This window comes from Vulpes lagopus, chromosome 7 (genome assembly GCF_018345385.1).
Source record: "Vulpes lagopus strain Blue_001 chromosome 7, ASM1834538v1, whole genome shotgun sequence".
Taxonomy (NCBI): Eukaryota; Metazoa; Chordata; class Mammalia; order Carnivora; family Canidae; genus Vulpes; species Vulpes lagopus.
Genome location: NC_054830.1, coordinates 115331434 through 115355862, shown reverse-complemented (window position 1 = coordinate 115355862; position 24429 = coordinate 115331434). Strand labels below are relative to the sequence as shown.

The following is a 24429-nucleotide window of genomic DNA, read 5'->3' as shown; positions in this document are numbered from 1 at the left end:
TTTGTCGAAATCTGCTGGCTTTCAAGGAAACCCAGTTCCATGAAGAATTTCCTCCACTGCCAGTCATCAACACATACAAACACACACATCTCCCACATGAAATCTTACCATTCATTTTACTTGCTACATTTCTACCTTATTGGATTTTTGTCTCCCCCACACCCACCCTTTCTCCCCCCTAGAGAGAAGACCTCTGGTTTTTTCATCTTTGTTTTCACTCTGTATTCTGAACAACACTGATGTTACCATTATTTAAATTCATGATCATTGTCCTTGCTACTCATATTTTATCATTAAATGCTGGGAAATCCAGAGGTTATTGGTAAATATAGAACTAGAGAACTGGGAACATGGCAAATTCTAGTAGCATAATGTTTCAAGATGCTAAGCACGGGGCATTATCAACCTCAGTTCAGAGGTGACGGAAGAAGAAAATTTTTTCCTCAAAACATGACGGATAAAAGGTTATGGTTATATAATGCTTGTGGTGTCTTTTTTGCCTTAATCCAGTGATGTATCCTATTCTCTCTTGTTTTCTTCGTGTATCTCCCGTCTTTGCACTTATCTTTGAGGTCATTATAGACAGGCACAGAATTTTGTGTTTCATAAGTATATAGCAGAAATCAAATCTGCTCATTTTTATCTTGATCCATCTTCCGTGTCCTTTATAATCTCCTTTCCTAAAGACAGGATTGGCGATGCTAATCTAGCATTAATAGCTGTGAAACATGGTGATTGTGAAAAACACATGGCATATACCTAACTACCAAATTGTTACTAAAGAGATGAATAGAAAATAATCTTTTCAAGGTATTTTTTTCTCCTTGAAATGCTTAGAGGGGAAAATGGTAATGTTCATTGAAACACTTTAATGTTTTCTTCATTTTTAACACTGAGTCTTTTGAAAGATATAGGGGGAGATACTTAAGTAAAACAAGGTGGGATTATGTACACTTGTATTCAGATTCATGCATTATGGGCAGAGATTGTTCCTGTAACTAAATTTACATCTAGTTTGAAGTATGAAATCAAAATAAAGTGTAAAATAGTCACAAACCACTTAAAACCATATTTCCTTTTCTCCTTGGTCTCAGTTGGCATGGGCTTGGTCAATATAAATGAAAAGTAGGAGCACCTGGGGTAGCTCAGTTGGTTAAGCCTCTGACTCTTGATTGTGGCTCAGGTCATGATCTCAGGATCATGATGGAGCGCTAGGTTGGGTGGCTCTGAGCTGGGCATGGAGGCTGCCTAAGATCCTCTTTTTCCCTCTCCTGCTGCCCCTCTTTCCACTTGTACTGTCTCTTTCTTCCTTTCTCTCTCTCTCTCTCTCTCTCTCTCTCTCAAATAATGTTTTAAAAATATATATGTTTATTTCCATATATATGGAAAGCAAATCTCTACTAAAGACGTAATGAATTTAGGTGATAGTCATCATTTACTACTGGTGAAATTAATAATAGTTGGGTCAAGTTGACAGTACTTGAATCCACCAGACAACTTTTCCACCTCAATTTTGTCTTTTCATAATTTTCAAAAATGTGAAGGAACAGTGCAGTGAATACCTGTATACCTTCTCCTTCACTTAAATTTACTGGTTGTTTATATTTTACCCCATTGCTTTATCTTTGTGTGTATATATATATATATATATATATATATATATATATATATATTCTTTTTCTCCTCAAACATATGAGAATAAATTATACACATCAAAAAATGCCCATCAGTTTGAAGTATTTGAAATATTCTGCATGAGCACAGTATAATTATCCCACTTCAGCAATTTAATGTTGGCAAAATACTGTTTTTTAAATGTATATTCCGTCTTCCATCTTTACTTGTTTCAGTAATGTCCCTTACAGCTGTTTTTCTTAGATTCAAGGTACAATCTGGTTACACATGGCATTTAGTTATCATGTTATTTTAAAAATCCTTTAATCTAGGACTTTCCAGCCTGCCTGTGTTAACCTTCCAGGACATTGATATTTTAGAGTTCAGGCAAGTTACTTTGCATTTTGCCCTTTAGTTTGGATTTATCTGGTTGCCGTCTCATGATGTGAGTGATCAATCCATTTTTTTTAAAACTTCATTAGGGAAATGTTTGAACATTATAGGAAAAGAAGTGTAATGTACCTAACATATATTTTCCAGTTTTAACAATTACCAGTGTTTGGCTGACTTTGTTTTATTTATAACTTACTACTTTCCAGATTATTTAAAGACAGATCATAGACTTTAGATCCTTTCAGGTAGAAATATTTCCACATTTAGCTCTAACATTTAGCTCTAAGGTCTCTTTTTAAAAAGAAAGAAACATAACCATAGTACCAATCTTCTATCTTAACATAAGAAAGAAAGAAAGAAAGAAAGAAAGAAAGAAAGAAAGAAAGAAAGAAAGAAAGAAAGAAAGAAACCTACCTGACAGAAGTGTATTGTACCATCTTGAAATATTCCTGCCAGAAAACTTATACTTCAGTCTGATGAACTGTCTAGTCTGTCAGTTGACTAGAAATACAGAGGTGAAAACAACAGGTAACACACGTTGGAGGTATAGTCAGCAAAATCCAGAGTGTGAGGCTTTTACAGGATAGTGACCTAAAAATAATAAAATGTAAAGGAGACAAACAGTGAACCTGTAGATTGAAAAATACTTAGGAGACATATCAGCCGGATTTAATGTGTAGTCCCTTTGTGGACCTAGATTTAAACTATTTTTAAAGGCAAGAAAAGATGGACAACTTGGGTGTCCCCTTGGATACCAATAGGGTATTTGGTGATGTTAAGGAATTACTTAATTTTCAAACTATGACAGTGACTTGGTAGTTAGGGGTTTTAAAGGTTCTTTTCCATTAGAGGTACATACTGAAACATTTATGCATTAAGTGATATCTGGGGTTTGACTTGCAGTGATGTGAGGATTGGTTCGCTATGCTATCCTGTCATTGTGTGTCTTTAAAATTTTACCAAATAAAAAGATCGAAGGTAAGGACTTGTGATAAATCTGTTTCAGAAATTTGTAATGCACATACCCATTATTCCAGTTCATTATTTGCTATGTTTCCCCAATATGAGTCTCCTTCCTTAGCATAATAAAGGTGTATAGTACTGTGGTTTTTTTTTTTTTTTTTTGAGTTGTTTGTAAGACTTAATTTTCCATTTTTTCCCTTTCTTAAGGTAATGAGCATGGTGTCAGGATTTGCACCTTTAATTTCTGCCGGTATCTTTTCAGCTACTCTTTCTTCTGCATTAGCATCCCTTGTGAGTGCTCCCAAGATATTTCAGGTAGGTATTTTCACATTATAGACTTTATTGAATGGGAATTTATGGTAATATATTTCAGTTTGGGATTGTTATTTTTTTTCAAATCATTTGTTTACTTCTATCAACCCTGTATGTGTATATTATATATATACACATATATGAGCCAGGTATGTTTGACTTTGTGTGTTTGAATGTGAGTGTTTCTATTCATATGAACTTTAGTGCATTTACCTACTGTCAGGCTGTAGTCCTTGAGTTGTCTTTCTGGAAGCGGTGATAGATTTTTGCTTTTTTCGACATAATCTCGTTGCTCAAATTTTTAAGTCTTACCAAGAATAAGGAATGCATCCCAGGCATAAATCAGAAGAATTAAAGGATCTTGTCCCACTTAGCATGATGTCAGCCTTTATGTTTTACTTTACAAATATATGAATGCCTACATATACCACATGATAGAAAGATAAGGTAGACATTATTGCTCTTTAATGAGCATTAAATAAACAGCTGATACTGAATAGGAAATACTTTATACTATTGAGTCCAAAAATGACATGTTGATTCTGCAAGCCTCGTTCTTAATATTTAGTTGTAGCCAGTGAGTACAGTAAATGTAGACTATATACATAAGTGGTTAAATTTATAATTAGGATGTTTATCTACTTTAAGTCTACGATTGAGACTTTTTCTTAATGTAGGTCACACATGTCCTACTCATCAAGTTTTCAAATTTCTTTTATTCATGTACTTATTAGATTTTTTTGCTTTATAAGGGAATTTCAATATGAGAGTGGGGTAAGGCAGATAAAAACTTCAGTGGTGGGGCAGCCTGGGTGGCTCAGCGGTTTAGCACTGCCTTCAGCCCAGGGCCTGATCCTGGAGTCCCAGGATCGAGTCCCACGTCGGGCTCCCTGCATGGAGCCTGCTTCTCCCTCTGCCTGTGTCTCTGCCCCCCCCCCCTCTCTCTCTGTCTCTCATGAATAAATAAATAAATAATATTAAAAAACAATCTTCAGTGGTATTCTAAACCAACTACCTTTTGATTCTTGAAATGTTTGGTTTTCTTTATAGATTGTAAGTAAAGCGGTGTGATATGGGAGAAGTTAAAGGAACCAAGAATTAGAAACTTGTGTTCTATTCCTGAATAACTTATTAAAACTCTAAGGAAATCTGTATGTCTAATTTCATTATATTTCCTTCTAATATTTACATTTTTTCATTAGGCTCTTTGTAAGGACAACATCTACCCAGCTTTCCAGATGTTTGCTAAAGGTTATGGGAAAAATAATGAACCTCTTCGTGGCTACATCCTAACATTCTTAATTGCCCTTGGATTCATCTTAATTGGTTAGTCATATAAATGATGTGCTAATATAGATTTTGGAGTATTTATAGTATTAGGTCTAAGCATTGAATTATTAAATGATAAAACCTTACTAGGCCGAAGTTAGTTTCTTTGTGATCAATTGAAAGAGTATATAGAAAATACTGCCAATACTCAGTACATTTTTGTGAAAATTACTACCATCATTAACCTCCTAAGATGGAACTCCTACGTTCTTGTCCCTGAAATAAATAATAGCATAAAGGACAGGATTTCAGTGCCCCATTCAAAGGTATAGCTTCCACTGAGCTATTTTTTTTTTTCTTGGCACTTGTGAGCTAATGAGGCTTCCACTGCTAAAAATGATAATGGGCTTTTATTAAATGTTTGATGATACCACCAAGTGTGGAAACAAATTCTAATGTAATGCTGCTAGATATCTATTTGGTAAGGCTAGTTTGGGAGAACAAAATAGCAATGTTGAGTAAAGTTTCTTAGAATCCAGCAATTCTCTTTAAGAGTATTTACTCTAGAGAAACTTGCATGTACACTCAAAGAGCCACATGTAAGAGATTTTGAGTATCATTAATTATAATAAGCAAAAAATGGAAGCAATCTAAATACTAACAGAAGAATGAAACTGCAGAATAATATTTAGAAGTAAAAAAAAATGAATAAAATTGATTTTCATGTATTAATATGAATGAATCTCAAGTATAATATGTATCAAATCAAATTGCAGAATAATAAATATAGTGTGATATTATTTGTCTTAATTTTTAAAATACCCAAAACAGGACTGCCTAACGCTTATGGACTATATATGTGTTTAGTAACTATATAATATCATTGGAAAAAATATACCAACTTTAGAAGAATGAGGTATAAAGGATTTCAGCTGTAAACTTAAGGTTTGATTTCTGAAAAGTAAAGCATGAAATATATATGACAAACTCTTAAGTATTCATTAAGTCTGAATGGTGGATATGGGGGTATTCTTTAGGCTGTATTCTAAAGGTTTAAGATAATTTAATTTTTTAAAATGTCAAAAAATAATCTGTTGATAAATCTACCTTATGTTTCTTTTTCAGCTGAACTGAATGTTATTGCTCCAATTATCTCTAACTTCTTCCTTGCATCATATGCATTGATCAATTTTTCGGTATTCCATGCATCACTTGCAAAATCTCCAGGTGATTTTATATTTTTAAAAAATCTTCTAAATTAACAAAATGTCTTTGATTTTAGAGAAAATAAGACTTCTAACACATTTTATTTTTTTTCTTTTTATAATAAATTTATTTTTGATTGGTGTTCAATTTACCAACATACAGAATAACACCCAGTGCTCATCCCGTCAAGTGCCCCCCTCAGTGCTCATCACCCATTCACCCCCAACCCCACCCTCCTCCCCTTCCACCACCCCTAGTTCTTTTCCCAGAGTTAGGAGTCTTTATGTTCTGTCTCCCTTTCTGATATTTCCCACACATTTCTTCTCCCTTCCCTTATATTCCCTTTCACTAGTATTTATATTCCCCAAATGAATCAGAACATATAATGTTTGTCCTTCTCTGATTGACTTATTTCACTCAGCATAATACCCTCCAGTTCCATGCATATTGAAGCAAATGGTGGTATTTGTCCTTTCTAATGGCTGAGTAATATTCCATTGTATACATACACCACATCTTCTTTATCCATTCATCTTTTGATGGACACCGAGGCTCCTTCCACAGTTTGGCTGTTGTGGACATTGCTGCTAGAAACATCGGGGTGCAGGTGTCCCGGCATTTCATTGCATCTGTATCTTTGGGGTAAATCCCCAACAGTGCAATTGCTGGGTCATAGGACAGGTCTATTTTTAACTCTTTGAGGAACTTCCACACAGTTTTCCAGAGTGGCTGCACCAGTTCACATTCCCACCAACAGTGTAAGAGGGTTCCCTTTTCTCTGCATCCTCTCCAACATTTGTGGTTTCCTACCTTGTTAATTTTCCCCATTCTCACTGATGTGAGGTGGTATCTCATTGTGGTTTCAATTTGTATTTCCCTGATGGCAAGTGATGCAGAGCATTTTCTCATGTGCATGTTGGCCATGTCTGTGCCTTCCTCTGTGAGATTTCTCTTCATGTCTTTTGCCCATTTCATGATTGGATTGTTTGTTTCTTTGCTGTTGAGTTTAATAAGTTCTTTATAGATCTTGGAAACCAGCCCTTTATCTGATATGTCATTTGCAAATATCTTCTCCCATTCTGTAGGTTGTCTTTTAGTTTTGTTGACTGTATCCTTTGCTGTGCAAAAGCTTCTTATCTTGATGAAGTCCCAATAGTTCATTTTTGCTTTTGTTTCTTTTGCCTTTGTGGATGTATCTTGCAAGAAGTTACTGTGGCCGAGTTCAAAGAGGGTGTTGCCTGTGTTCTCTTCTATGATTTTGATGGACTCTTGTCTCACATTTAAATCTTTCATCCATTTTGAGTTTATCTTTGTGTATGGTGAAAGAGAGTGGTCCAGTTTCATTCTTCTGCATGTGGATGTCCAATTTTCCCAGCACCATTTATTGAAGAGACTGTCTTCTTCCAATGGATAGTCTTTCCTTCTTTATCGAATATTAGATGACCATACATTTCAGGGTCCACTTCTGGGTTCTCTATTCTGTTCCATTGATGTATGTGTCTGTTTTTGTGCCAGTACCACATTGTCTTGATGACCACAGCTTTGTAGTACAACCTGAAATCTGGCATTGTGATGCCCCCAGCTATGGTTTTCTTTTTTAAAATTCCCCTGCCTATTCGGGGTCTTTTCTGATTCCACACAAATCTTAAAATAATTTGTTCCAACTCTCTGAAGAAAGTCCACGGTATTTTGATAGGGATTGTACTGAATGTGTAGATTACCCTGGGTAGCATTGACATTTTCACAATATTAATTCTGCCAGTCCATGAGCATGGAATATTTTTCCATCTTTTTGTGTCTTCCTCAATTTCTTTCAGAAGTGTTCTATAGTTTTTAGGGTATAGATCCTTTACCTCTTTGGTTAGGTTTATTCCTAGGTATCTTATGCTTTTGGGTGCAATTGTAAAAGGGATTGACTCCTTAATTTCTCTTTCTTCAGTCTCATTGTTAGTGTATAAAAATGCCATTGATTTCTGGGCAGTGATTTTGTATCCTGCCACGCTACCAAATTGCTGTATGAGTTCTAGCGATCTTAGGGTGGAGGCTTTTGGGTTTTCTTTTTTTTTTTTTTTTTTTTGCTTTTGGGTTTTCTATGTAGAGTCATCGGCGAAGAGGGAGAGTTTGACTTCTTCTTTGCCAATTTGAATGCCTTTAATGTCTTTTTGTTGTCTGGTTGCTGAGGCTAGGACTTCCAGTACTATGTTGAACAGCAGTGGTGAGAGTGGACATCCCTGTCTTGTTCCTGATCTTAGGGGAAAGGCTCCCAGTGCTTCCCCATTGAGAATGATATTTGCTGTGGGCTTTTCGTAAATGGCTTTTAAGATGTTGAGGAATGTTCCCTCTATCCCTACACTCTGAAGAGTTTTAATCAGGAATGGATGCTGTATTTTGTCAAATGCTTTCTCTGCATATATTGAGAGGATCATATGGTTCTTGGTTTTTCTCTTGCTGATATGATGAATCACATTGATTGTTTTACGAGTGTTGAACCAGCCTTGTGTCCCGGGGATAAATCCTACCTGGTCATGGTGAATAATTTTCTTAATGTACTGTTGGATCCTTTTGGCTAGTATCTTGTTGAGAATTTTTGCATCCATGTTCATCAGGGATATTGGTCTGTAATTCTCCTTTTTGGTGGGGTCTTTGTCTGGTTTTGGAACTAAGGTGATGCTGGCCTCATAGAACGAATTTGGAAGTACTCCATCTCTTTCTATCTTTCCAAACAGCTTTAGTAGAATAGGTATGGTTTCTTCTTTAAACATTTGATAGAATTCCCCTGGGAAGCCATCTGGCCCTGGACTTTTGTGTCTTGGGAGGTTTTTGATGACTACTTCAATTTCCTCCCTGGTTATTGGCCTGTTCAGGTTTCTATTTCTTCCTCTTCCAGTTTTGGTAGTTTGTGGCTTTCCAGGAATGCGTCCATTTTTTCTAGATTGCCTAATTTATTGGCGTAGAGCTGTTCATAATATGTTTTTAAAATCGTTCGTATTTCCTTGGTGTTGGTAGTGATCTCTCCTTTCTCATTCATGATTTTATTAATTTGAGTCTTCTCTCTCTTCTTTTTAATAAGGCTGGCTAATGGTTTATCGATCTTATTCTTTCAAAGAACCAACTCCTGCTTCTGTTGATCTGTTCCACAGTTCTTCTGGTCTCAATTTCGTTGAGTTCCGCTCGAATCTTTATTAACTCTCTTCTGCTGGGTGTAGGATCTATTTGCTGTTTTTTCTCTAGCTCCTTTATATGTAAGGTTAGCTTTTGTATTTGAGTTCTTTCCAGTTTTTGAATGGATGCTTGTATTGCGATGTATTTCCCCCTTAGGAGTGCTTTTGCTGAATCCCAAAGATTTTGAACGGTTGTATCTTCATTCTCATTAGTTTCCATGAATCTTTTTAATTCTTCCTTAATTTCCTGGTTGACCCTTTCATCTTTTAGCAGGATGGTCCTTAACCTCCACGTGTTTGAGGTCCTTCCAAACTTCTTGTTGTGATTTAGTTCTAATTTCAGGGCATTATGGTCTGAGAATATGCAGGGGACGATCCCAATCTTTTGGTATCGGTTCAGACCCGATTTGTGGCCCAGTATGTGGTCTATTCTGGAGAAAGTTCCTTGTGCACTTGAGAAGGATGTGTATTCAGTTGAGTTTGGATGTAAAGTTCTGTAGATATCTGTGAAATCCATCCGGTCCAGTGTATCATTTAAAGCTCTCATTTCTTTGGAGATGTTGTGCTTAGAAGACCTATCGAGTATAGAAAGAGCTAGATTGAAGTCACAAAGTATAAGTGTATTATTATCTAAGTATTTCTTCACTTTGGTTATTAATTTATATATTTGGCAGCTCCCACATTCGGGGCATATATATTGAGGATTGTTAAGTCCTCTTGTTGGAAAGTTCCTTTAAGTATGATATAGTGTCCGTCTTCATCTCTCACTACAGTCTTCGGGGTAAATTTTAGTTTATTTGATATAAGGATGGCTACCCCGCTTTCTTTTCAGGACCACTTGAATGGTAAATGAGTCTCTTGTAGACAGCAAATAGATGGGTCCTGCTTTGTTATCCAGTCTGAAACCCTGCGCCTTTTGATGGGGTCATTAAGCCCGTTCACGTTCAGAGTTACTATTGACAGATATGAGTTTAGTGTTACCATGATATCTATTCAGTCCTTGTTTTTGTGGATTGTTCCACTGAACTTCTTCTGAAAGGGGAATTTTAAGAGTCCCCCTTAAAATTTCTTGCAGAGCTGGTTTGGAGGTCACATATTCTTTCAGTTCCTGCCTGTCTTGGAAGCTCTTTATCTCTCCTTCCATTTTGAATGAGAACCTTGCTGGATAAAGTATTCTTGGTTGCATGTTCTTCTCATTTAGGACCCTGAATATATCCTGCCAGCCCTTTCTGGCCTGCCAGGTCTCTGTAGAGAGGTCTGCTGTTACCCTAATATTCCTCCCAATAAAAGTCAGGGATTTCTTGTCTCTTGCTGCTTTAAGGATCTTCTCTTTATCTTTGGAATTTGCAAGCTTCACTATTAAATGTCGAGGTGTTGAACGGTTTTTATTGATTTTAGGGGGGGATCTCTCTATTTCCTGGATCTGAATGCCTGTTTCCCTTCCCAGATTCGGAAAGTTTTCAGCTAGGATTTGTTCAAATACATATTCTGGCCCTCTGTCCCTTTCGGCGCCCTCGGGAACCCCAATTAAACGTAGGTTTTTCTTCCTCAGGCTGTCGTTTATTTCCCTTAATCTGTCTTCATGGTCTTTTAATTGTTTGTCTCTTTTTTCCTCAGTTTCCCTCTTTGCCATCAACTTGTCTTCTATGTCACTCACTTGTTCTTCCACCTCGTTAACCCTCGTTGTTAGGACTTCTAGTTTGGATTGCATCTCATTCAATTGATTTTTAATTTCTGCCTGATTGGATCTAAATTCTGCAGTCATGAAGTCTCTTGAGTCCTTTATGCTTTTTTCTAGAGCCACCAGTAGCTGTATAATAGTGCTTCTGAATTGGCTTTCTGACATTGAATTGTAATCCAGATTTTGTAACTCTGTGGGAGAGAGGACTGTTTCTGATTCTTTCTTTTGAGGTGAGGTTTTCCTTCTAGTCATTTTGCTCAGTGCAGAGTGGCCAAAAACAAGTTGTATTGGGAAAAGGAGAAAAAGAGAGGAGAGAAAGAAGGAAAGAAAAGAGAAAAAGAAAAAAAAAGGAAGGAAAAAAGAAAAAGAGGGAAAAAAGGGTGGGGGGAGCAAACAGAAATCAAAAAGCAAAAAAAAAAAAAAAAAAAACCAAAAAACCACGGGGGAGTATCTTCTGATTCTGTATACTTTAAGTCCCTTGACTTTCCCTGGAACTTGTCCATCTAGTTGGTCTTCTGGGGGAGGGGCCTGTTGTGCTGATTTTCAGGTGTTAGCACTTGGGGGAGCTGCTCTGCCCCCCTGCCTGGTGCAGGGCTCAGTGGGGGTTGTTTACCCCGTGAGGCCCCAGGAGGAACAACCCCAGTGGCGGGGCCAGCTCCGGAGCCCTGGATTCAGCCCCGCAGTAACTCCGGGGCTCTCCGTCTGCAGGGCCTGGAGGCTCCGGGGCAGGGCCGCTGATCTGCTCAGCTCCGGGCAGGAGTGTCCTTGCTGTCCTGGGCCCTCCCGGCCTCTGCCTGTACCCGGGGGGAGGCCGGATCCTGGGCTGTGTCCCGGCGCCCTGTGCTCCGGTGCCTGCGCTGTTGGATTCGCGCTCCCAGCCGAGCAGCTGCCTCTCCGCGGAGCCGCCGCCCGAGTCCCTCCGAGCTGCTCCCGGAGCCGCGCCGCCCCCTCCGCGCGGAGCTTCTTCCTCTGCCTGAGCCGCCGCCCGCCGAGCTGCTCCCAGCGCCGCGCAGCCCCCTCCGCGGAGCTGCCGCCCCAGCCCCTCTGAGCTGCTGTGGGTCCTGCCGTGCGCGCTGCAGCCCTTAGGGAGCTCGGCGCACTCTCCTCGGGGCGCAGGTGCCGTTAATGTCCCAGGGAGCCCAAGGGCATCCCCGCCCTCCTGGGTCCTGCTCCAACTCCCTGTGAGCCCCTTTCCACCCGGGAAGATGGTGCAGCTCCTGCTTCTCCGGGACGGGGCTCTCCTGTCCTGGGGACACTTGCCCCGGCCTCAGCCCGGCTCCTCGCGGGGCCCCTCCCCCTTGGAGGCCTTTTGTTTCTTTCTTTTTTCCCCGCCCCCCGTCTTCCTACCTTGATAGAAGCGCGAACTCTAAAAAAAAAAAAAAAAAAAAGAAGCGCGAACCCTTCTCACTGTAGCATTCCAGCTGTTCTCTCTTTAAATCTCAAGCCGAATTCGTAGGTTTTCAGGATGATTTGAAGGTTATCTAGGTAATTTGGTGGGGACAGGTGATTTGGAGACCCTGCTCTTCCGCCGTCTTGCCCCTCCCTCTCTCTAACACATTTTAAAAGACGGTATTATGAGTGGTTAGCCCATTAATACTCAGCCTTTTCAGTTGAGTCAAATTAAGTGAGTCTTCAAAGATCTCTTTATCAGGAAGTTTCCCAGTAATGTACTATTTCTTGTCTTTGAGCATTTAAGATAGCATTGATCTCAAATTCTGACTAACACTGTGAAAGAATTATTGTGCTTTTCTTTCCCTGTTTTTATTGTTTATTTAGCTGCTTTCTGTTTAAGTTCTGAGAACATTATTGTGGTATAGCTAACCTACCCAGAAGAAAATTTTTAATACAGTAAGTTCTGTAGAGTTCTATTATAAAGGGTCTCTAACAACTGAAAAGGTGCCCCATGTTCCTTTATTGAGGGCTTTTTATTATAAACCAGCCAAAATAGCAGTTGGACATCAGGGAAAGAATTGAGGGAACAAAAAGTACTTTTCCTTCTAAGGACCTAAAAGTGTCTCAGAACTTTAAGAATAAATTTTAGAAGTATATATGTGGCTATAAAAGGGCAGCACAAGAGATGATCGGAATGGACTCTTCTTTATCTTGGCTGTATTAATATCAGTATCCTGTTTTTGATATTGTAGTATCATTTTGCAAGATGTTATCATTGAGGGAAATTAGGTAGAAGGTCCCCAGAATTTCTCTGGATTCTTTCTCATAACTCTGTGTGAAATTAAATTTAAAAATATAAAATATATTAAATTATAATTTTAAAATATTTTTTGGGAGGGAGGCACCTGGGTGGCTTAGTGGTTGAGCATCTGCCTTTGGCTCAGGTTGTGATTCTGGGGTCCTGGGATCGAGTCCCACATCAGATTCCGTATGGGGAGCCTGCTTCTCCCTCTGCCTATGTGTCTGCCTCTCTCTCTGGGTCTCTTATGAATAAATAAATAAAATATTTTTAAAAAATAAATAAAAATGTTTTTTGGCTATGGAATTAACATTTTAAAACATGGTCTTCAGCATTGTTTTGAGTGAGCTTAATTGATAAAGTTTCTATACTCAACTGTTAATTTTTCTAGTAAGTAGTTGAACTTTTAACAATTTTCAAGAACATTTTGTTTGAACTTTTTTGTATATTCATTAGAATATAGATATGTCTCATGCTAAAATCCAGAACATAAAACTACACTATGAAGGACTGGGTTTGAAACTTTCTTTCAATCTTTTGTAGTTTTTGCCATTCACAAAGATAGGTTGACTTCAACTTTTTTTGATGAAGAGTTTATTAAATACAGAAACTAGTAACAATAAAATAGAAGTAAATAGATGGGCTCTCTTCATGGCCTTCAAAAATGGTGAAACTAAATTATGCTCAATAATGCTCTGTGACTTTACTATTATACATTAGCCTTATACTTAATGTTTAAGGCAACCACAAAGAAAGTTATCTTGTGCATACATATGTACTATTCTCTAAAGCAGACAAGCTATATGAGTGACTTGATGTATCTCTTTTATTTGTGATTGTTAGGGTGGCGTCCTGCATTCAAATACTACAACATGTGGATATCACTTCTTGGAGCAATTCTTTGTTGCATAGTGATGTTCGTTATTAACTGGTGGGCTGCATTGCTAACATATGTGATAGTCCTTGGGCTGTATATTTATGTTACCTACAAAAAACCAGGTCAGTAGTTTTTTACATTTATAATTTCAAGCTAGAAAACATCTAGAAGTTCCTTGTTACTTTTCATATCTAAGCATCATTTTTTGTGTACTTGAAAGATGCTTTGTAAAACCTAAAATACTTCATTTCCAAATGCATGTAGTTTTAGTGAAATAATTATCACAGGGCTTTATTCTCTGGAATTCCTACTTATCCATAAATTAAATTTAACTAATCCTACTTAGAGAAAAATGACAAATTTGTATTATTAACATGTTGCTGGCCCACAATATATTTTAAATTTTTCTTTGAAAGGATTAGACTTAATGGAATAGCTTCTGTAGTTGCAGTTAGCCTTATAAACAAGCCTATGTATTACTACTGTAGTATTAGTACCTGCTGTATAGTAAGTACCATGGAATTTACAGTATGTTAGAAAGACAACATCTTACTAGATCACTATATAGCAGGAAAGATTTGATAAAGGTATTTTAACTGGAAAATAGACTACCCAGAAGGTGTCACACTAGTAACTGTTGGGAGTATCTCCACATAAGACCATGATACTGGGTTATTTTGGGATTGGTCCAATGTAGTATTGTGACCTCTAACTCTGAGGGAAGAACCAGTGAGAAAGATTTGACAAGTTGGGCCCCAAGAGAATAGTTCATAAAGAAATTACAAGAATGGTTGCAGTGTAGTAATCTAAAAATGAGGAAACATTTTGTAATCCAGATATGACATAATGAGGTTTTGGATAAGAGTGCTGGCCTTAGAAATTAAATGGACAAAGGGTAATGTTTTAACCATCTTAGAAACAATTATTTCTCTAAAATAACAAATGTCTAAAAATCATATTTGATGTCCAGGCTGTTTATTCAATACAGATTGAAATTTGCCTGTTCAGATAACTTAAACAGTTAAGTGCTATAAATGGTACTTTCAGAGTTTTCTTCAGAGTTTTGAAATCTTTCAGTCAGGAATCTGCCTCTTTTCCATTAGGCCACTGGCTATATAAACAATAATTTTAAAATTATTTGTGGAATACTTTTAAGTTGCATGCATGTCAGGTCTGGAGCCCTGTCACCTTAGTTTTTTCAAAATTTTACTTTAAAAGCAATTACATTTCAAATTAGCGTTATCATAGCGTCGTGCTATGGACTTGAACCATTGAAAGTTCTGAGTACATTGGTTTATTTTAGAATTGTTTTTTTTAAAATATGAAAGCACTGTTTACTTCTCTGTGTATCAAATTGATTATTGGCTAATCAACAAATCAAAAGTACAGCAAAAATTTTGATGTGTTGCTGCATAAATACTCTCTTCTCACAGATGTCAACTGGGGATCCTCTACACAAGCTTTGACTTATCTAAATGCACTGCAGCATTCGATTCGTCTTTCAGGAGTGGAAGACCATGTGAAAAACTTTAGGTAAGCAGTAAGGTAATATAGGAACATTTGTCCTAGGTGGCCGTCAGTTCTTACCATTCAGTAACATTTTCATATGGTGTTATTTCATGAGAAGTTTCCTGAAAGCATAGAATATTGCTTTTGTTTGTTTGTTTTGGTTGGACTTTGGGCCATTAATTCAAAAACAGGGATGAGATTTATTATCAGAAATTGACAAAGAGGTGAATGATCTAACTTAGAAAAATGTTATGAAAGTGAAAGTGTTAGTCTCTCATTTGAAGGCTTTTAAATGTCAGCTCTCATAAAATGAACAGTTTCTTCCCCTTGTGGCCATCAAAATTCTCTTAGTACTATATAACTACTAAGTGTTAACTTCTTAAGGAGTTTTGACATACCTTATTTTATAATTTTAATAAGGCACTAAATATTTTCATGTGAGTTGCTTTTTTTTTTTCCGCTAGTGACTGACTAGAAACCAGTTTTAGTGATAAAGAGTCGGTGTCTTAAAAGAGTACTTATACCTTTTTCCTCAGTAAATGGCTTTATATTTTATATTAGTTTATTAATCCATTTAAAAACTATTCCTTAATTTAACATATTCCTTAAATTAACATTTAACATCAACATAGTTGATGAAATTCAGTTATTAAGGCACTATTGATACATCCTTGTATCATGAAGGAATGATACAATCATGAAGAAATGTTATTATTTTCCTATATATGTTCTTAGTAATTTTAGATTATTATTTATACTTAGCTTAATGTAGGCTTGTCATTTTTTTTTAAATTGATCATTAAGCAGTCTTCCTCATACTGTTCAGTTAAGCGTGGCTCTAAGCAGGTGACTTTCTGCAGTCATAAGTAATCACCTCTCATTGGCTTCTGCATAATAAAGAAATATATCCCATGTCTGTCAGTAAACCAAAAGGAGAGATGTTGTTTTAAAAAATCCTAAGGAGTGAATAAGCGACAGAGAAGAGTTGCTCTACCAATTTTCTCCCAGTAAGAAATTCTTTATGTATTCTTCTGTTACTTTTTTGGATCCTGCACCTCCCCCTCAGCTCCCTTTTTTTCTAGAATGAAAAATTCCCAAAGACCACAGATCTTCAGCTCTGGGGTAGAAAGAAATTGGGAAAACAAAAAGGAATGAGAGTTTTGGGTGAAAAACTTTAATTTCAGCACATTTTGAATAGTTGATGCCAAGTATGGCAGAAACTAGAAATCAGTCCTTTGTGTAAAAAGTTGTGTCCCAGAACTGAGAGTATGACCAAGAGTCAGAGTTAATTTGCCATCAATAAAAGCCTTTTGCTTTGCTTTGTTATAGTAATGGGAACTTTAAAAAGATATATTTTATTCCAAAATGGCTTTTTAATTCTATCAGAATTACACATAAACATAGTTGAGAGAGGAAAAACTTGGGTTTGTCAAACCTCTAGTTGCCCACCTTCTGTCCCTGTTTGTGACATACCCACAGGCAACCATTTTCAACTCTTAGCTGATTCATTTAGTTACTTAATATTCCCAAACATCATAGTTGATTTTGCTATATTTTCGATTTTTCATTTTAGGCCTTGTCTGTTGATGCCCTTCATCCACATGTGACATACACATGCACCCTTCCCTTTATTCCATCCTCACAGTATACTTTTATGTCATTATTTTGATTAGGTTGCATTTGGTATTTGTATTTTTAGGACTTTTTAAAATGATTCAGAGCTGAGCTGTGTAGTAAATTATGATTGCTTTTTCTTTTCTGTACAGCTTTCTTGTTTTCTCTGGAGCCAATTTTTTTTTTTTTTTAAATTAACTTCATGTATATCACCATCTCACTCTTCACCAAACTTAGCGAAAGATGTTGTTTTATTCACTTCATAGTTTCTTTTTCTTTCAAGCGTCCATTTCTTGTTTCTTTCATTTGGATTCTTAGATTTAGCCTTGTCTGAAGTAATTACGGTCCATGGACAGGGAAACTGCATTGGGAGGTGGGGCTTTTCAGTGAAGCCCTTAATGTAGATTCATGTGGTTTTACTGGTTCTTTGAGAAATTAAAGTCATCTTGAAGACTTCTTTTTTTGATGTAATTAGATTGCCCAGAAAAGAATATGTTAATATTCTGCTTGTTGATAAAAGTTCTGGCTCTCAGAGTTCTAGGAGTCACGTGGGAAACAAGGTCAGGCTGTCTCAGGATTCAGTGTGTAAATGTTTTCTTCATTCTTCCCCTGATTAAAGTAGCTACTTCTATCCTTAAGTGTTGCTGGTATCTCACAAACCAAAGGCCTTTTTTTTTTTTTTTTAATTAAAAAAATGTTTTTAATTGAAGTATAATTGACATATAATACTAAATTAGTTTTATAGTCACATGCCTGGCTCAGTGGGTAGAGCATGATCTCAGGGTCATGAGTTGAAGCCCCATGTTGGCTGTAGAGCTTACTTTAAAAATTTAATAAATTAATTTAATTTAATTTAATTTAATTTAATTTAAAATTTAATTAATTAAATAAATTAAATTTTAGATTTTTAAAAATCTAAATTAGTTTAAGGTATACTACATAGTGATTTAACAATTATTTACATGACAAAATGCTCACCAAGATAAGTGTATTACAGTAGTAGCTCTACCCAGTACTGTACTTTTTATCCCAAAGATTTATTACTGGAAGTTTGTACCTCTTAATCCTTTTTGCTCATTTTGCACATCTCCCCAATACCCTTCCCTTTGGTGACCATCAGTTTGTATTTATGAGTCTATTTCTGTCTTTGTTGTTGTACTAGTCTGTTCTCAATATTTGTGAGTTTTATTCTCCCTTTTTTGGTGTTCGTTTTCTCTTTTGTTTTTTAGACTCCCCATGTAAGTGAAATCATATGGTATTTGTCTTTGTTTGGCATGTCTTCCTTAGTATAATGCCCTCTAGGTTCATTCATGTTGTAAATGGCAAGATTTCTTTTTTGTTTGTGTGTGTGGCTAAATGTACCACATATTCTTCATTCATTTATCTATCACTGGACACTTGAGTTTCTTCCATATCTTGGCTCTTCTAAACAACACTGCAATAAACATATGGGTGCACATATCTTTCCCAGTTAGCATTTTCATTTTCTTCAAGTAAATACCCAACAGTGGAATTACTGGGATCCTATGGTACTTCTCTCGTTAGTGGCTGCACCACTTTACATCCCAGACACCGGTGCATGAGGGTTCCCTTTTCTCCACATCCTCACTGGCATTTATTTTTGTCTTTGTGGTACTAGCCATTCTGAATATTATAATGTGATATATCTCATTGTGGTTTTGAGGCTCTCTTTAGCAAATAAGCCCTGGCCTAACAGAATTGGGGAAGGACAGAGATACTTGTTCACCATAGTTATGGAAATAATTTGGCAGAGTTTAAACCAGTGTTTCTTACTTTGAATTCTTTAATACATTGTCCCTGCCACTTCCAGAGGCTCCTACGATGTCTAATGTATGCATCTTGGTGATTTTTTTTTTAGGTCCAAACTCAGGTAGCTTCACAACTTTTTTACAGGCTTTAGGATTTGGCCTCTTCCTTATTTGCCATATCCTTTCTTGTTCTTCCATCTGCTTTTAAGCTTTCAGTATTTCCATACTACTGTGTTTTCTTCTGCTTATATTTTTGTGCGTTTTATGCCTTAAAAATCCTATTAAACAATGGAGTTTTTTGAGGAAGGAGTTTAAATGAAGGCAGATGTTTACACTCTGTCATTGTTACTCATTGTCATCTCTAATATATTTTATATTATACTTTTTTGACATGATACAACTAGTTATTTAACTATAGTGCTGGGTTATGTTAGAGCATTGGTTAAAGTACCATTAAAAAAGCTGAAATATACAGTGGCTATACAAGACAGACATCACTGTTACATGATAGTCAAGAGACGGATGGTTTGTGGCAGATTGCTGCACTTGGTCATTCAGGTCCCATGTTCCTTGTATCTTGTCAGTTTGCCATTTCTTAGGAGTTGTTTTTGTGTTAGAAAGTCATCGCCGCAGGAAATGGAATAGCTTACAGGAAAGGGAAACAAAGTGTAAAGGGTAGCCAGCTTCCTTTTTAGAGGAAGTGGACTGTAAGTCACTCAAAGGATCAACTGTAAGCTACTAAAAAGACTAGGACTTTGGTAACTTCTAGGTGGGAAGCTAATTAACCTGCTACAGCTCAGACTGGGGAGACCAGGCAGTCTGGGTCACAGAGGATGGTATCATGTTGGATTCCCCCAAAGCCATTCATCCAGACAGGATTGGTTTTTCAGATAGCTTTCCAAAATTCTGAATAGGTTAGTTTTTATTTTGTTCTGTTCTTTATAGTCTTTATTCAAGTTTCCATGCTTATTTTGTGAGGTTAGGAACTACCCTAACGTTTAAGTAGGGTAGTTAGGTAGTTTAAACACTGAAGTGTTTAAGTCAGAAATTTTCGTTTATTTACTTTTTGTTAAAGTTTGTTATAATTATGTTGTTTTAAATAATTTTTTCTAATATTTAAACTTATAAAATGGATATTCGAGTATTTTTTCATAAAACAACATTGATTTCCATTTCTTGTCAGCTAAAACCAAGAGTTAAGAATATGTGGAAGTCATGCCACTGTCTTGTGTCTACAGAGGCCATTGAATTTAATTTTGATTTTCACTATAATTAGAATTAAAACTTTTACTTCAAATAGAAACCTTCAAATCAATAGTAGGTGATTTACTGATATGACAATTGTCATTAAAATTAGGCTAGATTAGAGAGGGCTGATATTATGAAGTAACAATCACTGTGATACAATCAAGCTAACAAGGAAGGTGATCTGTTTTGTACATGAAGGGAAGACCATGCTCTTAGGAAGTTTTGTGAGCTCTGTGAAAGAACTGGGATTTTTATTACTTTTAGAAGATGAAAAGTTGTTACATATATTTTAGCTAGCATGGTCATTTCTTCCTGTAATACCTACCAGAATCTTGATATATCATATTACTTATAATTTTAGAAGGACAATTGGCATGATACCTGCTCCAAGTTTTTGTTTCCGAATTTCTCATGTACAGAGAAACCCTGGTTAAAATTCCTTTTCTTTTGAGAATGCTGTGGCCTTTGTGTTGAGGACAGTTGCATAAAGGAGATTCTAGTATAGTAATATATTCTGAAGAGAAGCAACTTAAAAACATGTCCATGTTTCAAAAATCTAAATTTCAAAAATCTAAATTTCTCTAATTTTGTTTTATTTTTTAATCTTAAATTAGGCCACAGTGTCTTGTTATGACAGGTGCTCCAAACTCACGCCCAGCTTTACTTCATCTTGTTCATGATTTCACAAAAAATGTTGGTTTGATGATCTGTAGTCATGTACATATGGTAAGTGTTTTGTATTGTTTTTTATATTAAAACATTTTTTTGCTCTGTGTATATAATTTGTAACTTGTGCTTTCCTGGTCTAAAACAATTTGACAAGATAAATCTGTTGAGTTTGGGGGTTTTTTTGAAGTTAGTTATTTTCTTCAAACTATTTTTTGCCTCTAAACTGTCTCAAAACCTCATTTTAGAAAATATTTTATAATTTAGAGTTTTGTTTTTCTTATTTATATGAGATTTTACCAAACTATTCTTCTCTTATAAAGTGGTTTGTCCAAGAAAAGCTTCTTGATAACTAAAGAGTCTAAATGAAATACAGTATGTGTATTTTCTTACTAATATTTTTCATAATGTTCTGAGCACACTGGAAACTTTTACTACAAGAAGAAAAAAGAGTTTGGAGGAGGTAGCTAAATCATGGTAAATATCTAGTACCCTATATATGAGAAGAGCAGAGTGAATACTGAAGTTCCAAGTTTAAACACTGCTAATTACCTGTTCACTTATGTTTTAACCATGAGTACTAACATTATAAAAAATAGTGGTAAACTTTTCAAACAAAAGCAGTTTTCTGTTTTTAGCCATCCTGGCTATTGAAAAGAATTGCTAGATGATGGGTCACCTGTTATACCTGAGAAATTGGGAGTATTTGTCAGATCAGTTTTTGTCCCAAACTGCCAAACTGTTTTGTTCATCTTGTTAGAAGTGTGTGTTGGATGCCCTATGTCTCAGCTCCTGCTAGAGTTGCTCTTCTGCTTGGGAGTAGCAAAGGCAAAGCCATGTCTGGTGGAGAAGATGGAGACACTGGCCCCAGGCCCCCCATTAGGACCTGTGGAGTTTTTCAGTTTGTCTACAAGTTGATCAGTTCAAGTTGGAGTTTTGAACACAAGAAATTACAAGTGGGACAATTTTCCTACCAGGAAAAACAAATTGTAGTTTTCCTTTACTTTTTCATGAACAATTAAAGTGTAGTTTTAAACTTATTTTTAGGTTTTTGCTTTATACATTTGCATATAACACATATCATGTGTTGCTTGCAAGGATCAAAATAGAATTGCAAGTTGAAAAACTCTCATTTCCTTAATTCTGTTCTTTACCATTTAGCAGAAGTATGAAGAAAAAAATGCATTTATATTTTACAGCAAACTTGCATTTCAAGTGGTATTTTCAGGCTCCTGAGAATTAATAACTCAGACATTGGGGGCAAATGAAAAATAAGCTGGGAAACTTTTTGTAGAAAAACAGAAGGCTTGCTCTTTCTCCATGTGATCTCCATTTTCAGTAATTTCTAATTGATATCATTTACTTGGTATATTGAAAATTTCCTATTGATACTTCATTGTGTATTTCTTGCTCTTTTTAGTGCTGCCCCCTGGGCCTTAACGGTTCCATCAACCGTATCTTGTCATAATCTTTAACACTGGAAAGAACTCATTGACCTGAAAATGAAATGTCATACTTCTCTCTCATCCCCAAGGTTGAAACACCTTGTTGAAGCTCGTACAACAGGGTGATTTCCATAAATGGGGAGTACATTATCTTTTAGTCAAAGGCATTATTCATATTTTTATCCAAAAGGGCCCTCGAAGACAAGCCATGAAAGAGATGTCCATTGATCAAGCCAAATATCAACGGTGGCTTATCAAAAACAAGATGAAGGCTTTTTATGCTCCAGTACATGCAGATGATTTGAGAGAAGGTGCACAGTATTTGATGCAGGTAAATATGTTAGACCTTTCATGTAACAAAATTTGAGTTTTGTGCAAGCCATTCTAGGTGTCATTCTTCATATTAATAGAAATGACTTATCTTTTAAGATATATTTATTACCACTAACATGTAATTTGAGAGCTTAAGCAACTAAAGAGAAAATGATGTGCTGTTGGCTAACAGGTGAGAACCTATCTAGAAATTATCTTAACCTATTTCACTAAGATATTCCCCATTCATTTTCTGCTATACCTCACTGAGGTTTTTTGTAAGTGGTAAGTAATGGCAGGCCTTATTTGATTCTTGAAAAATTCTAGTTCCTTTCTGTATTTCTATTTATTTACTAAGACTTCACTTTCAGTTTTGTGTATGACACAATAGTCACATGGGATTTGGAATTAGTCTTGAACTTAAATGCTAGCCCTGCCACTTCTTCATTATGAAGTTTTGCTCAACTTCTCCAAAATTTTCTTAATCAGCCCTAAAGGTTGTGGGAAGAAATAAATGGGTTGAGATAGTGTTTGACATCTTATTTTTATAGGAACTCCTTTCTTCAAAAGAAAGCTTAACTAGAATCCCAGTCACTGTGCTAATTGTGGACCTGCTTTGTTGAAGCAGAAGTGGGAGGCTCATAGTGCTATCATCTGTGCCCATTCTGTTTTCATGTTTCACGTTTTTCAAACTTGACAAGCACAAGAGTAAGAATATCTTAGGTGATCCTCATAAATAGTAAGGGGTGGAAGTAGGCTTTTTTGGGCAGATAGAAGCCCTTATCATAAACTACTATAATTAAGACATAGTGGTATTGAAGTAGTGGTAATTAGGTTAATGGAATAAAACAGAGAGGAGAAATAGAGCCACTCATATAGGAAATTTAATATATGATAGAGGTAGCATTAAGAGGATGGTATGGGCCAATTAATTATCTGTGTGAAAAAAATATATAATAGATCTTTACAAAGACTACACAAAAACTACTTCCAGATGGATTCAGGACTCAAACATGAAAGGCAAATTTTTAAACTATAAAAAAGAAAATACAGAATAATTTTATAACTTTGGCTAGGGAAGGATTTTTTAAAATGAGACCCAAGAAAGTTGAACTAAGAAGAAGAGATTATTCTTTAGTTAAAATTTAGAATGTTGTGCTTCTGAAAAAAACAGGAAAACGAAAGACACCATAGACCAGAAAGAGACAACATGTTATTAGTGAAAGAATACAGCTCAGAGTATGTAAAGACATCAGTAAGAGGAAAGAAAGGAGCAAAAATATAGGAAAAGAAGAGGAAGCATAAAGGGCAAAAGTAAAATCAAAACCACAATACACATTTATTTCATACTCATTAGACTGACCAGAGTTTGGTCTGCCACTTTCAAGTATTAAGAACAGTAAGAGTGCTTGGAAATCTTTGCACTGCTGTAATAACCTAAATGGGACAACCACTTTGGTCCAGCAACCTGGCAGTGTCCTGCAAATTTGAAAGTGTGGGTGTTCTAGGACATCCCATTCTTATGTATGTACCTTAAAGAAACTTTTACACGTGTAGAGAAAGTTATATGAACCTGCAGAGCAGCATTACTTGTAGTAGTGACAAAGAACGGGAAGTAACTTTAATAACCATCAATTAAAGTTTTAAAGATCATAGTATAATCATGCAGTGGAATTCGTGATAAAAGGAAATTCTACATAGCAACAAGGATAAACCTCAAAAACAAAGTATTAAGGAAAAGTAGCAAGCTAAAATGATAAGGACAATATGGAGATGCCATAAAATTTTAAATATATATAAATTAAAGGGATCCCTGGGTGGCGCAGCGGTTTAGCTCCTGCCTTTGGGCCAGGGCGTGATCCTGGAGACCCGGGATCGAATCCCATGTCAGGCTCCCTGCATGGAGCCTGCTTCTCCCTCTGCCTGTGTCTCTGCCTCTCTCTCTCTCTCTATCATGAATAAATAAATAAAATCTTTAAAAAAAAAATATATATATATATATATATAAATTAAAAATGTATATATATGTATGCCTAAATAATGGAATATGTAGTACAAATACAAAGAGAACATGAGAAGGAAACATAGGGTTTTTGAAATGTCTATTTTCTTTAGATAGTGGTTACGTGATTATTCACTTTTCTATGCAAAATTCTTATTTCAAGTAAAATTCTACTTCTGGTCATAATGTTATTTCTA

The 24429-nt window shown here is 36.1% G+C and overlaps 1 protein-coding gene across 2 annotated transcripts in view; it reads left to right on the top strand.

Moving 5' to 3' along the window:
* Positions 1 to 24429, top strand: part of SLC12A2 (solute carrier family 12 member 2) — a 113040-nt gene that overhangs the window by 61953 nt on the left and 26658 nt on the right. For both annotated transcript variants that reach the window (XM_041760796.1, XM_041760795.1), the window contains exons 11-17: positions 3178 to 3285; positions 4485 to 4608; positions 5677 to 5778; positions 13634 to 13789; positions 15101 to 15200; positions 20422 to 20533; positions 22109 to 22249. In XM_041760796.1, coding sequence (XP_041616730.1) covers positions 3178 to 3285; positions 4485 to 4608; positions 5677 to 5778; positions 13634 to 13789; positions 15101 to 15200; positions 20422 to 20533; positions 22109 to 22249 — 843 coding nt within the window. The remainder of the gene's footprint in view (positions 1 to 3177; positions 3286 to 4484; positions 4609 to 5676; positions 5779 to 13633; positions 13790 to 15100; positions 15201 to 20421; positions 20534 to 22108; positions 22250 to 24429) is intronic.